Source organism: Tamandua tetradactyla, chromosome 1, assembly GCF_023851605.1.
Source record: "Tamandua tetradactyla isolate mTamTet1 chromosome 1, mTamTet1.pri, whole genome shotgun sequence".
Classification (NCBI taxonomy): domain Eukaryota; kingdom Metazoa; phylum Chordata; class Mammalia; order Pilosa; family Myrmecophagidae; genus Tamandua; species Tamandua tetradactyla.
Window position 1 is genome coordinate 195,058,354 of NC_135327.1, and position 12,292 is coordinate 195,070,645.

Consider the following 12,292-nt stretch of genomic DNA (forward strand, 5'->3'; position numbering starts at 1 on the left):
GGCCAGAACTTCCTTTCAAAACTGCATTTTCCTACTTCATTCCCTATTCTGTTTAAAGCCCTGGGCCCTAAACAGATGGGCTCAATTGAGTGGCCAAGTTGACAGCCACTCAGCTTTAGTTCTGCCAAGAATTATTGCCTTTCCAAGGCTTACCATGGCACTTGGCAGCCACCCCAGCTTTCTGACCACAAGCCGGTTGCTTTTTCAAGGACCCTTTCCTTTAGGACTTCTGAGAAAGTGGCAGGGATTCCCCTGTGTTTCCACATGGACAAAAGAAGGAGGAATTGTAGGTCTTTTTTCCCTGTCTTTGAGCAACTCCACACTGAAACCAGCAGATTTCAGAGCCTGTGCAACTCAGCAATGCATGTAGGCCCCTGGCCTGGTGGGCTTATATTGCTACCGGGTGGTCTTTTATGTATTTTACTCCTTTTGTACATGTGAGGATTAGCAGGATTCTGCCAGGTCAGAGCACATTCTCTACTTAATTGAAGGTCTCACGAGCAGGTAGGGAACAGGTAGGCTACCTTGTTTTCTGTATGTGTTCAGCACTCCTGAAGTAGACTGCTCCTGTGCGCTGTCTCCATTCTGTGACCTTCCTTTCTCTTCTTTCTTCCCTCTCTGCAACGCACTCTGTTTGGAAGTCATATTTCCTCTCTGATCCTTTGTCCTTGGCTTTCCCTGTATCCCTTTCCCTCCCCGCCACACTCTCTGGAAGCACACCTCATCCTCCTTCAGCACCCTGAACACAACCCCAGCCCATTGCCCAGGGTCCTGAATCCCTGATAGATGTCACTGACTTTGGGGGTGACCCACTAAACTCACAAATGTCCTGGGTGGCTTTAGTCCTGTTCCAGACCTACCTGTGAGCCAAGACTCCACAACTTGTCCACTTGCACGCCCTGACACTGATTTAGACTTGGCAGCCTTTGCCTCTGATTCTGCTCCCTAGTTGACACGTAAGAGCCTCTGCTAGGACCTAGAAAGGTTTGCTGCCTTCTCTGTAGGATGCCTCCAGGCTAACTTCCTACTCAGTACCTTCTTCAGGGGCTAATGGCCCTTCTACTGCCCCATCAGCTTCAGGCTAGGTCTACCCACTACCCCAAGTGCCTGCCCAGGGAGAAGACCAGGGATTCCCAGCATCCTCCTTCTTCTCTGGTGCCTGCCCCCTACATTGTACCCCAGAGCCGCCCTCAGCAGCCCTCTCTGTCCTTAGGCCACGAATGGCGGCAGCAGCGCCTTCAGCGACTACTCGTCCTCAGTCCCCTCTACCCCCAGCATCAGCCAGCGGGAGCTGCGCATCGAGACCATCGCTGCCTCCTCCACCCCCACACCCATCCGCAAGCAGTCCAAGCGGCGCTCCAACATCTTCACGGTATGTGACCCTGCCCCTGCCCTCCCCCTCTCTGCCCAGCTCTCCTTCACTGCACAGACAGGGCTGAACCCAGGGCTCCCAGCCTAGGAGAAAGGAAGGGTAGGAGCCAGGGACAGCTAGGCTGCTGGGCAGCTCCACACCAGGAAAATACCTTCTTACTGAACACAACCACAGTATTTCTCTCTTCCCCATGGATTCGAGAGGCTCCTTGCCAGTGCCCTCATCGTTACCCAGCATCTTCCACAGACTTCCTTTGAGTCCACAGAGGAGCTTCCCATTGCTGCTTCTACTCATTGCCTTCACCATATCCCCCAGACTCCTGCCGCTACACATGTGCAGTCTCCCAAGTAGCCTTTCTCTCTCTTTGATCCCTTAGAACTTTCTTACCAGCTTCAAGGGGTCTTTGAACTTATCTAGTCTAACCCCCCTGACCCTCTTTTGTTCAACAGTTAATGAACTAAAGACTGGAAGGTTATTTGTCCAAGGTTACATGAAGGGTTAGTTGGCAGAGCTAGAAACAGCCCAGGCCTTCCAATACCTATTCCAGCTCTTTTTCCATTGCCCCACACTGCTGAAAGGAAAATGAGCATGCTTTCCACCCGCCAATGTGATTGGTTTAGCAAAGGCTTAAAAATATTTTCCTAGACCTTGATCTCCCGATTCCCATCCTTGTTCCTCATTACACTGCCTTATTCCTCCCACACAGGTTTTTCCTATCTCCTTTCCCAGACGTTACACCCGGGCCTCTGACTTTCTCCCACATAAGGGCCCAGCCCCCTCCCATCTTAGGTCCCACTGAGCCTGCGGTGGTTCCATTCCCAGTTTCTGACACATGTGCCCCCCCCACCCCACTCTAATTCTCTAGCTGGGATTTGGTTGGACGATTTTGGGAGTCTTGGGTCAGACAAAGGTGGGTGAGTTGACCTCAGGAGATCACCAACTATCTTCTGCGTCACTCCATGCGCCTCTTTCCAAGTGCCGGAGCTCAGGCTCTTAGCCTGGCCCCATGCTCAGCCAGCCAGGCCAGGCTCCCTCTGGGCTCTCAGGAACCCTGCCCAGAACCAGTGCTCCCCAGCCATACTCATTCATCCTCGCCTCCTGCCCTGACCGGCAGACTTCTCCTTCCCCGGACTGCCTGCCTCTGTTCATCCTGTGCCTGCGCCCTCTTCTCCCTCCCGTGCTGACCGACCCTGGTTCTGCTACCAGCTGCTGCTGCGTATCACTCTTCCCCAGCCTTAACCCTGCCTAAGCTCGCAGCCTTCTTGTTCCTGTTCACACCCACTGAGACACCCAGAGCCTTGGTAGCCACCTGCTTGAACTCCCACACCTGCTGCTGCTGCCGCCGCCACCGCTGCCACCACCATGGAGCCCATGGTGATCACCATCAGGGCTGTTGGCTCCCTCTCCCTTCCATCTTGCCTCAGTCATCTGCTCCCTCGTTATCATTCTTAATCTGTCCTCTTTCTCCCTGTCAGCTTGTTCGTAACAATCCCAGGGCACCCTCTACTTAATGCAGCCCTGGGACCACTCTCCACGTCCCCTCCTCATGATCCAGCTCCATAGCCTCCTTGCTGCACTGCCTTCGTGCCCCTGCTGCCATCCCGTGCACTCTGCTGTCTGCCTTGGCTGCAGTGACCTCCCACTCTGTCATCCTTGCTAACGTGGGCTCGCGGCAAGTCCTTACCCGCTGGGATCTTTCATTCTCTCCATCTTCACAGTGGCGACCTTATTTTTTCTTTCCATTGTTTTCATGGTGACCTCAGTTGCACCATCATCCCTGAGGCGACCTCAAGACGTGTGCGTCTCTATGAGTGCAAGTTGGGGCCTCACCCTCTCATCATTGCTATCGGGGCAACTGCTCTTCTCCCTCCTCATCCTCCCCGGCAGAACTACACCTGCGCAAGGGAGATCTCCTCACGTCCTCCGCTGTCACCGCTCCCGTGCCTGCTGCTCTGTGGCTGGTGCCCTCGTGACCCTCCCACTGGACGTGGTCGTTGACATCCCCAGTCTCCCTCCATGAGTCTATGTACTCACTGTGTGCCCCTCTTGCCCCTGCTCCTTTGGTGAGGGAGGTGCTCCTCTGGACCCCCAGGGATCCTCTGGTAGATGGGGGCCTCTCAGCTCCCCAGCCTAGCTGGGCAAGCTGCACCCCATTCCACCTGACTGTCTCTTCTGTCTGGGGACCCGGTGGCAGCGGTCCCACCCATCCTCCTCCTCACTGGGCCAAAGGGGCAGAGGGTTGTGGCACCCAGGAGAGAACCAGGGGGCAGTGCTGATGGTGTGGAGCTGCCGGGGCGACGATTTACTCTCTGGTGCTCGGTTTCCCATCAGTTCTTCCTGCTCCCTTTGGCTGTGTTTTCTCCCACACGGCATTGCTGACTTTTGCCCCTCCCTGTGCTCGTGGCTCATAGTAGCCTAGGGAGAACAGGAGGGATGTGGGGCCTGGGCTGCCCAGTGGCGACCGTTTCTCGTGGAGATGGACTGCTAGGCCCAGCAGGTGCAGCCCCGCCTCCACTGCCGCCACCGCCTTCTCCTCCTCCTCCTCTTGCATTCCGCTGCCGCCTTTCCCCAGGCGCCTGGGTCTCTGCCCTCACCAGTGCTGACCGACTTGTGCGGGGCTTGAATATAACTTGCCAAAATCTTTATTCTTTCGATATTTGCAGATATGTGCCACTGTTTCCAACTTTTCATCAACAAAAAGGCCTTTCCAACTCCTTCCAAATTAGAAGACCAGGTGGTGACACACAGCACCTCTGGACATTCTCCCCCCCTGTGCGGGGCCGGAGGCGGGCCGGGCCCTGGGACTGCTCTCAGATGAGAAGCGGCCGCCGTGCTCCCCACTCCAGAGACCCACAGGAACCTTTGTAACTAACCCCACCCCCAGGGAAGGCTAGGAACGCTGGAGCCAGTGGCTGCGGGGTTGCCCGGGGGGACCAGGCCCGGCTGGACGCCGCTGCGCCAGGCTCGCTGCATGGAGAAGAAGGGAGCTCGGCCCCACGCCCCGTCGGCCAGGCCAGCGTGACGGCAGCCCCAGAGGGGCGGGGGAGTGCAAGCGCCTGCTCCGGCCCAGCTGCTCCTGGGGGGAGCTTTCCTGCCCCTTCCTTCCTCCTGCTCCTTCCTGCATGGACTACTGCCGTTCCTGCTCCTGCTCCTGCTCCGGACACCGCAGTCGCCACCGCCGCTTGCCTTTTCCCCTCTTTCTGGCCTTCCCCTATTTCCTAGGATCCGTATTAGGGTGGACTCTGCCCCAGGAGCTTGGCAGGGGGTGCAGGGCCTCTCTGGCCTCTCTCCTCTCTCTCTCCATCCACTGTGCCCCTTGGGCCATGCCGAAGTGCTCGGCGGCGCAACGTGCTGTGTGGTGTCCGTGCCGCAGACGGGCCACCTGCCCATTCACTTCTGGACTTTGCGCTCCCTGGTTGTCGTGCCCTGTGCTCCCGCCCATCCCTCAGCCCCACCGTCCACCTCTCCTCGCCCCTTCCCTTCTCTTACTCCCCCAGCCCCCTGGGCTGTGCGCTCTTCGTGCCCTCGGTATCTCATGTCCTTGCTCTTTTGTGAGGGGCGGGCCCGGCTCAGTGACCTGTGCTGCTCTGTATGGTGCCGTGTGTAAGAATAAACCCGTTGGAATACTCGTGGTCTCAGTTCCTTCCCATTCCCGCCGCCCCAGCCCCACCCACGGCTAGGCCCTGCCCAGGAGGAGGGAGGAGGAAGGGAGGGCTGGGCGTTTCAGGTGGGCAGCTCTCCCCGGTGTACCCTGAGCCTCTTTTAACACACCCCTTCTTTTCTCTTCCAGTCTCGAAAGGGCGCTGATCTGGACAGGGAGAAGAAGGCGACAGAGTGCAAGGTGGACAGTATCGGCAGTGGCCGCGCCATTCCTATCAAGCAGGTCAGCATTTCCATCCCTTCAACCTGGAGGGACACTGAGATAGCTGTCCAGGAAGTCCCGGGTCTCAAGACCTCCACAGGTTTTGGGCCTCTGGGATGGAGAGAGATGGTGTCGGAGGCAAGCCCTCCCGCCTCCCCACTCCTTCCAGCTTGAATCCCGAACAAGGGAGAGGTAATCATCCTGGTAAGAAGGGTGAGCCTGCAGGGAGGAATGGCCGGAGAGGTCACAAGTGACCCTGGACTTCAGTTTGAGCCTTTCCCTGGGCAGCAGCATTTTGTGGTCACATATCCTGCTGGCTGGGTCTCTTTTTTTTTTCCTGCCACGCGAGGGCAGCAGAGAGCTATGCGACATCTTAAAATTGCTCTCCGAGGAGTGCTGGTTCCTGAGTTGAAGGAACTCGGAGGAGGCGATGCTGTCCCGGGGTGAGGGCTGAGTTGGGTTGTCTGGCCTAAACCGTCTGTCCTCCCAGGAAATGAAGTGAAGTTATGCAGGAGGAACCCGAGGAGTGTGCATGATGGGGACATCTTCTTCAGGTTTATAGGCACAGTTTTATCAGCATGAGCCTCTGTTTCTTCTGAAAGGAAGTGTTAGTTGAGAGTGCCCCCTCCTCATCTCTCCTGCCTCTTTCCTGAGTCACTATCTGGTAGGGCTGGGCTGCGTGAAGCTTGGATTCCCCCAGCCTCCTTTATGGATCCCCGTACTGGAAAAGACACTGAATGGGGAGGGCATCTTTGCGCCAGTATGGTTTCGCACAGGATAGGGGTACTTAAAGGCCAAAGGGCTCTAGAACTGCAGGGTCTGCAGCAGGTAGAATGAGGGGATGTTTATTTGGAGCTTTGTTGAGAGCCTGAGAGGCTGAAGTGCCCATGAAAATGGGCCAGCAGGGTGGGGGCAGGCAGTAGACTGCCAGGTTATACTGTGCTCACCAGGATGCTGGGTGTGGCATGGAATTTCTTGGGAACTGGTGGTCAGGGATGCCATGTCTCCAGGAGGCATTGTGTCCGGGTTTTGCCTGCAGAGAACAAGTCTGGTGTGGCCAGAGCACCAAGCCAGTGTGAGGTTGGCTGGTTGGCCCCTCAGAGCTGGGGTTTCTGGGGCCTGTGGGCTAGTGTGACCAGGATTCATGTGCTAAACTTGGAGGTTTCTGACCCTGCAGTGAAGGTCCATCGAAAATTAAAAATCCTGGGTACTTTGTCAGGGTCCCAGGGGTCAGGGTAGGGAACAAAATGTTGGTCTGCATCCTGCCTTTTCTGTTTCTTCCCTCTCTTGAAATATTCATCACATTTATCAGTGGCAGAGAATGCTCCAGTTGGGTCAGCTACTGGGAGGTACTGTGAACAGTCTAGAGAAAGCAGTGGCAGCATCCACAAATTCATCTCCCTCCTCCTCTCCCTGTATGAATGTGTATGTGTGTTCAGAATAAATCCCCGTAAAAACTTGTTGATTGTTTGATTGCATATAGCCCGGACCCCCCCCCCCCCCAAAAAAAAAGCAAACCTCCACTGAGCACCTCTTTGTTGGGCTAGAGTGTTAAGTGATGAATCTGTTCCTTGGCGTGGGATTGTCAGCTCCCCAATTTAGGGAAGGGGTGGGGAAAGAGCTAAGGGGAGGTGTGTTTTTTTGGGTGTGTGTGTCCACACACTTAAACATTTAGTAAATAAATGTGAACATATTATTCAGCCTTTGTCAGGCTTTGAGATAAGTGTAGCTCAGCAAACATCTTTTCCTGTCTGTGGGTAGTGTCAGCAGAGGAGTGATTTATTTATTTGTTCTCTCACCCACCTCACCCCACCCCTAGAAGTGAAGGGAGTGCTGTGGAGTGGGCGTCAAGGCCCTGGGCTCTGTGATGTGGATGAACCTGGGGTTCTTTCTGTTCAGGCCTGGAGGTCAGCCAGGTCACTTAGATATTGTATGCCCACCTAAATCCCAGGGACCCTCAGTAGGAAGGACACTGGCAGAAAGGCCCTCCTCCCTGCACAGTGCTGCCGGCTGGAGCCAGGTATCTGTGTGTGCCCCTTGTGCTGCCGTTTTGTGGCTTGCCTGCTCACTCAGATTCCTTGCTGAGTGCCTTGGTGGGGCAGGGGTGGAGGGGAGAGGGGGGTGCCGTCCACTCTCTTATTCTCCCAGCCTAGTTGCCGCTCCCTGTGCTTCCCCCCTCCCACCCGCTCCACTCCCCCCCCACTCCACCCCCCCACCCCCACCCCCACCCCCCGCAGTGCTCTGGGTGGTTCACCTCAACCAGATCTGCTGGCCCCTCCTCTTACCACCCTCCTGTCCCGTGCTTCCCAGTTCTGTACCTGCCCCTCCCCCCCAGCTCCTGCTGGGAGTGGAGATTGCATTTCAGTTGCCATTTGCATTCCCAATCAATCCGGACTCCGCAATTAAGTCGGCTGGCGGAGCTGGGAGGGAGGCGGGCGGCGGGAACGGGTCCTCTGGGGGCTGTCGCCTCCGCACCGCTTCCATTCCGTCCCAGATTGCTTCCTGCTTCACCGTGCGCAGCCTGGCCAGGGCAGGGAGGGGAGCAGGAACCCCGGGAGCTCTCTCTCCCTTCTTTGAACAGATTTGGGAGGGAATGAGGAAGAGGTGAGAGGTAGGCAGGTCTCCGCTAGCCCAGCTTTCTGCCGGCTTTTATTTCCCTGGTGAATGGCTTGGGGTGAAGAGCCAGGCTATGGAGGCAAGGGATGGGGGTGGGCCAGGCCCGGAGGTGGGAGGCAGGTTGAGTCCCTGGCCAGCTACACTTGCTTCTCTCAAGGGAGCCCTGGGCGCCCTTCCCATACCCTGGCAGTACACTGCTTTTGCTCATCTGCTTCCTGCCCAGAGGAGGCCAAGTGCAGGAAAGGGAAAGGAACTCCTTCTTAGACACCACCTCATCTTCTTGGCACCTCATCTCATTTCTCAGAAGGGAAGTCAGAGGGTATCAAGAACTGCCATATGTCTGAGTTGGAAGTTCTTGGAGATCCTAAGCCCAGTCCTTTATCCATCTTAGGAAACTGAGGCCCAGAGCAGGTAAATCAGTTGTTTAATGTTATGGAGCTAGTAAATGTCAGAAAGAGAAATGGAGGCTAGCCTTCCTTTCCCTTGGGTGGAAGACCTGCTGGGGTAATGAGGGAAGGGCCTGGAGAGTGAGCTTGGTCAGGGACTGGAGGGTGGAGGCCAGGTTCAGGTGGCTTGAAGTGATTTGAGAATAGAGGCCAGTATGGAATTTCCTACTGAAGGCCCTGAACAAACGGTGAACAAACGGAGGGAGTCACAAATGGAGGGAGCAGGGAGATGAAGAGCAGCAAGTAAGCAGGCAGTTTGGAGGCTCCTGCCAAAGGCATCTACTTTAGTCTGACCAGTCTTCATTCCTCTTAGTTTCATGTTCAAGAATGGAATGGCGATGAGACTGCCAGGGTCTCATTGAGCTGGCTTCTCAGAGATCAATGGGCATTTGCCCTCAGGGCCCACTTAGCTTTGGGGCACTTTGCTGTTGCTTGGTGGAGGGGGGGGGGCAGCTATATTATTTGTTGAATTTTTTCTGCCACCCTTTGTCCCTGACTGGGCCCATGATGTCAGGCCCAGAAGCAGATCACCAAGCCCTAGACCACTGCCCTGGCTCCTGGATGGCTCATGATACAGGGGCCCACTCGCCTTCTGGATTGTTTCAGCCTGCCCCTTTGCCTGGGAATTGTTGTACTAATGCCACTCATCTGCGGAAGCTCCTCTTGAGGGTAGGATCTCTCACTTTGATGGGAGAACAGGTAGCAGGGAGAACAGGTTCCCTGATGGCTGTGTCCTCCAATGCCATCCGCACATAGCCACACCTCCTGTGGTCCCCTTTGTCTTTTGACGGTGGCAGAAGGAGGAGTAGGATAGAGGGAGGAAGGAGAGGTCTCAAGAATGTGAAGTATATGTTGAAAATGGGAGATTAGGATTAAAGCTGCTTAAACCACTGGAACTTAGTTTTCTTTCTTACCTCCAACTCACTTCCTACTGGGGAAGGAGAGATCAACCAGGAAATCCTAAGTAACTTTTTCTATTAATTTCATTTGTTTAGAGCTAAGCCTTCTATAGGAAGAACTTCAGAGGGAAAGGTGGGAATGACTCCGTACCTCCTCCTCACTTTGGGTTCAGGACCTGTGTTGACACTAGAATCTCATTTATTCTTGTTTTCTTGGTTAACTTAGGGCAGAGCCCTCCGTTCCTAAAAGGAGAAGGCATTAGAGGGCCTCTTCTCTCTCTCTGTGCTCTGCCTCCTTTAATTATGAGCAGATCTCATCTTTTTTTTAATATACCCTGGGATAGAATTCAGGTTCTGCTCTCCCAGCTAATAAAGATTCTGACTCCCATTTAGCCCCCAGTTTATAGGTCTGACTGTGCCCCTCTTCCCCTGTAAAATTTTTTGCCTAGAAATCTTTGGAGAGCCCTACTTCTTCTCAATCTCAGTTTTGGAGGATGGGGGCCCTGGGGTGGTGAGGCTAGGCACCTTGGGTAATCAGCCGTCTGGTATATATTCTTGGTATTCCTTGTTCTCTTCTTGCCCTCCCCCACCCCCCTTCTTCAACCATTCTCTTGTTTTATTTGTTGTTTCAGGGAAAGGGCCAGAGAAGTGTGAAGGCATCTTTCAGGGGTTAACATTAGAGGAGAAGGTTTATCCTGGGAAGGAAGCAAAGGTTATTGTTGGGTATCCTCTCATTGTCTCTTCTTCCTAGCTCGAGTCTACCTTCTGACTTCACTATTTCTGACTGGTACACAAGTCTTGGGTCATTTTTCCTCAGTAGATATTTACTGAGCATCTGCTGTGTCCCAGGCGTTGTTCTAAGTGCTGAGAATATATCAGTGAATAAAACAAATCTGAATTCTTGCTCTCGTGGAGGTTTTGTTATTCTTATACTCACCTCACCTCCATGTTGTGTCTTTTTTGCATACATAGGTCATATGGTTGCTGACATCGAAGTCCAGGTTTCCCCACTGTCTAGCTTGGGGGGCGGTTCTGGAGCATTCTTGGGCTGGTTAGAGGATTTTCTGGCCTTATTCTGGAACTACCACAAAGAGTACACAGGAGGTGAAAGGCCAGGATTCTACTGAAATCTCTGAGCTATTTATCCAGCCCATCACTTGGAGATGGCTTCAGACTCATGACCAGGGCCATCACCGCTGTGAGGCCATCTGAAGCACATTATGCTCTATGTACTAGGAGAGAGAAAACTCTTCTACTCCCTGCTTTACGGCAGTAGTCAGTGGTAACTGGAGAGTTGGGACCCCCAGGCTGCTTCCTGGTGGGTGGTCAGGGATGGCCAAGCACTATAGAGTTGTCTGTCTTCCTGACTCTCGCTAGCTTAACTGTCGAACCTTAAAGGCCTCTCTGCCCCAACAAGCAAGGTGGCCCAGGAGAAAGAGATGGTACGGGGGTGCTACCTGATGGCCCCCTGTGACCTTCCTCATACCCTGTCATCTGTGGGGCTGGGTTCCAGGTTCCTTGTCTCTGATCAGACCTCTGTTCTCAGGGGATCCTGTTGAAGCGGAGCGGCAAGTCCTTGAATAAGGAGTGGAAGAAAAAGTATGTGACGCTCTGTGACAATGGTCTGCTCACCTACCACCCCAGCCTGCATGTAAGTCCAGAAGAAAGAATACCTTGACCCTGGGGAGAGCGGGGGGCAAGAGGAGGAGAGGGAGACTTAAGTAAAATGTGTAGATGTAGGCGGGGGCTGACTCAAGGAGTGATGGGAAACAGACCTTAGTGATTTCAAATGCATTTTCTCTTGAGACAGAACCTCCATTTGGTGGGTTGGGAACTGAAAAGATGGTAAGACCCAGGCCAGACCTAAATGCTTACTCCTGAAGCTCTGGGTTGGCACTGAGACCTTTGAAGAAAAAAATCACTGTCAGGATGGTCATCCCTGGATAATGTGAGGTCTGTTGTGTAGCAGTTTGTAGACAGCTGTTCCCACCCTTGCCCTCTGGAGCAGTTAAGTTCTACATTCCACATCCTGGTTATTTAAGAGCTGGATTCAGTCCACTTACATGGAATTTCTAAAGTCATGGATACTAGTGTTGCCAGACAGTTGATTTTTAGCTGGGCCCTCTTACTGGGAGGACACTGGGCTCCTGGGCCTCAGATGACAGAGCACTAGAAGGTGGTTAAGCCAGGACTGTTTAGAACATAGTGGGGCCTTGGAGAGTCCTTTTGGGAGGAGGAGATTGGGGGTGGGGCTGATTGTGGGTAGAGGTATCTGGAGGGTACAAGGCCTATGCTCAGGTTGGGGTGGGGGATGTTGCAGTGCTTGTAGAGTGGCCCCTGTGGCAGCTCCCCACCCTCCCTTCCTTCCCCCTCCCCTCACTGCGTGGCTCCAGTACACAGCTGTCACCAGAATCCATCTCTGTCACCACCCCACTGTGGGGCTAATGAGTTCTCCTGTGAAGCCCTTCAAGCACAGCACGTGGGCCGGCCCCACCCCCAACCCAGAGGCCCTGGGCTTGCCTCAGAGGGTCCCAAGCCTTTCTTTGAATCTGTACAAGGTGCCAAGGAGGCCCAACTCAAGAGATGCTGGGATCCAAGTTTCCTAGCCATAACCCAGCCCAGAGAACACCTCCCAGACAGACTTCCAAGAAAACACGCAGAAGGGGCCCTGGCTTGGGAAGAGCCAACCTTGGACAGTCTGTTTCCACTTAGGCCCGACCTCCAGTCTGGCCCTCCTAGGCTTTCTCCTTGGCCAATTCCTCTGGGTACTGGCCCTTCCCTCTTGGCTCAGAAGATAGAGATTATTCCCTCTCAGTATCCCTTACCTCACTAGATGGGCACTGGTGCCAGGATACCACATGAATGCTGCACCTGGGGCAGACTGGAGGACAGGCCACATGCAGGTGGCTCTGGCTTTCAGTCTAGTGGGCACCTCATCTCTCCCTAACTCCACCCTCCTGCTCACACATACAGACGACGTCCCACCATCGGCTCCCTGAGAAACGGTGAAAGGGGCAGTGAGACACATTAGAAAAAGACACCAACAATAGAGACAAAAAGTGTTTTAGGAAGTTAAAAAGCATTCTTAAGTCAAAAG

At 54.3% G+C, this 12,292-nt stretch overlaps 1 protein-coding gene across 8 annotated transcripts in view; it reads left to right on the plus strand.

Annotated features, from left to right (window-relative positions):
* Positions 1-12,292, plus strand: part of AGAP3 (ArfGAP with GTPase domain, ankyrin repeat and PH domain 3) — a 70,186-nt gene that overhangs the window by 41,555 nt on the left and 16,339 nt on the right. For 6 of the 8 annotated variants that reach the window (XM_077149862.1, XM_077149868.1, XM_077149896.1 and 3 more), the window contains 3 exons: positions 1,214-1,372; positions 5,163-5,255; positions 10,742-10,846. In XM_077149862.1, the coding sequence (XP_077005977.1) occupies positions 1,214-1,372; positions 5,163-5,255; positions 10,742-10,846 (357 nt within the window). Of the gene's footprint in view, positions 1-1,213; positions 1,373-4,035; positions 4,250-5,162; positions 5,256-10,741; positions 10,847-12,292 lie in introns of those variants that run through there. The other 2 variants (XM_077149917.1, XM_077149907.1) reach the window with 1 other exon arrangement.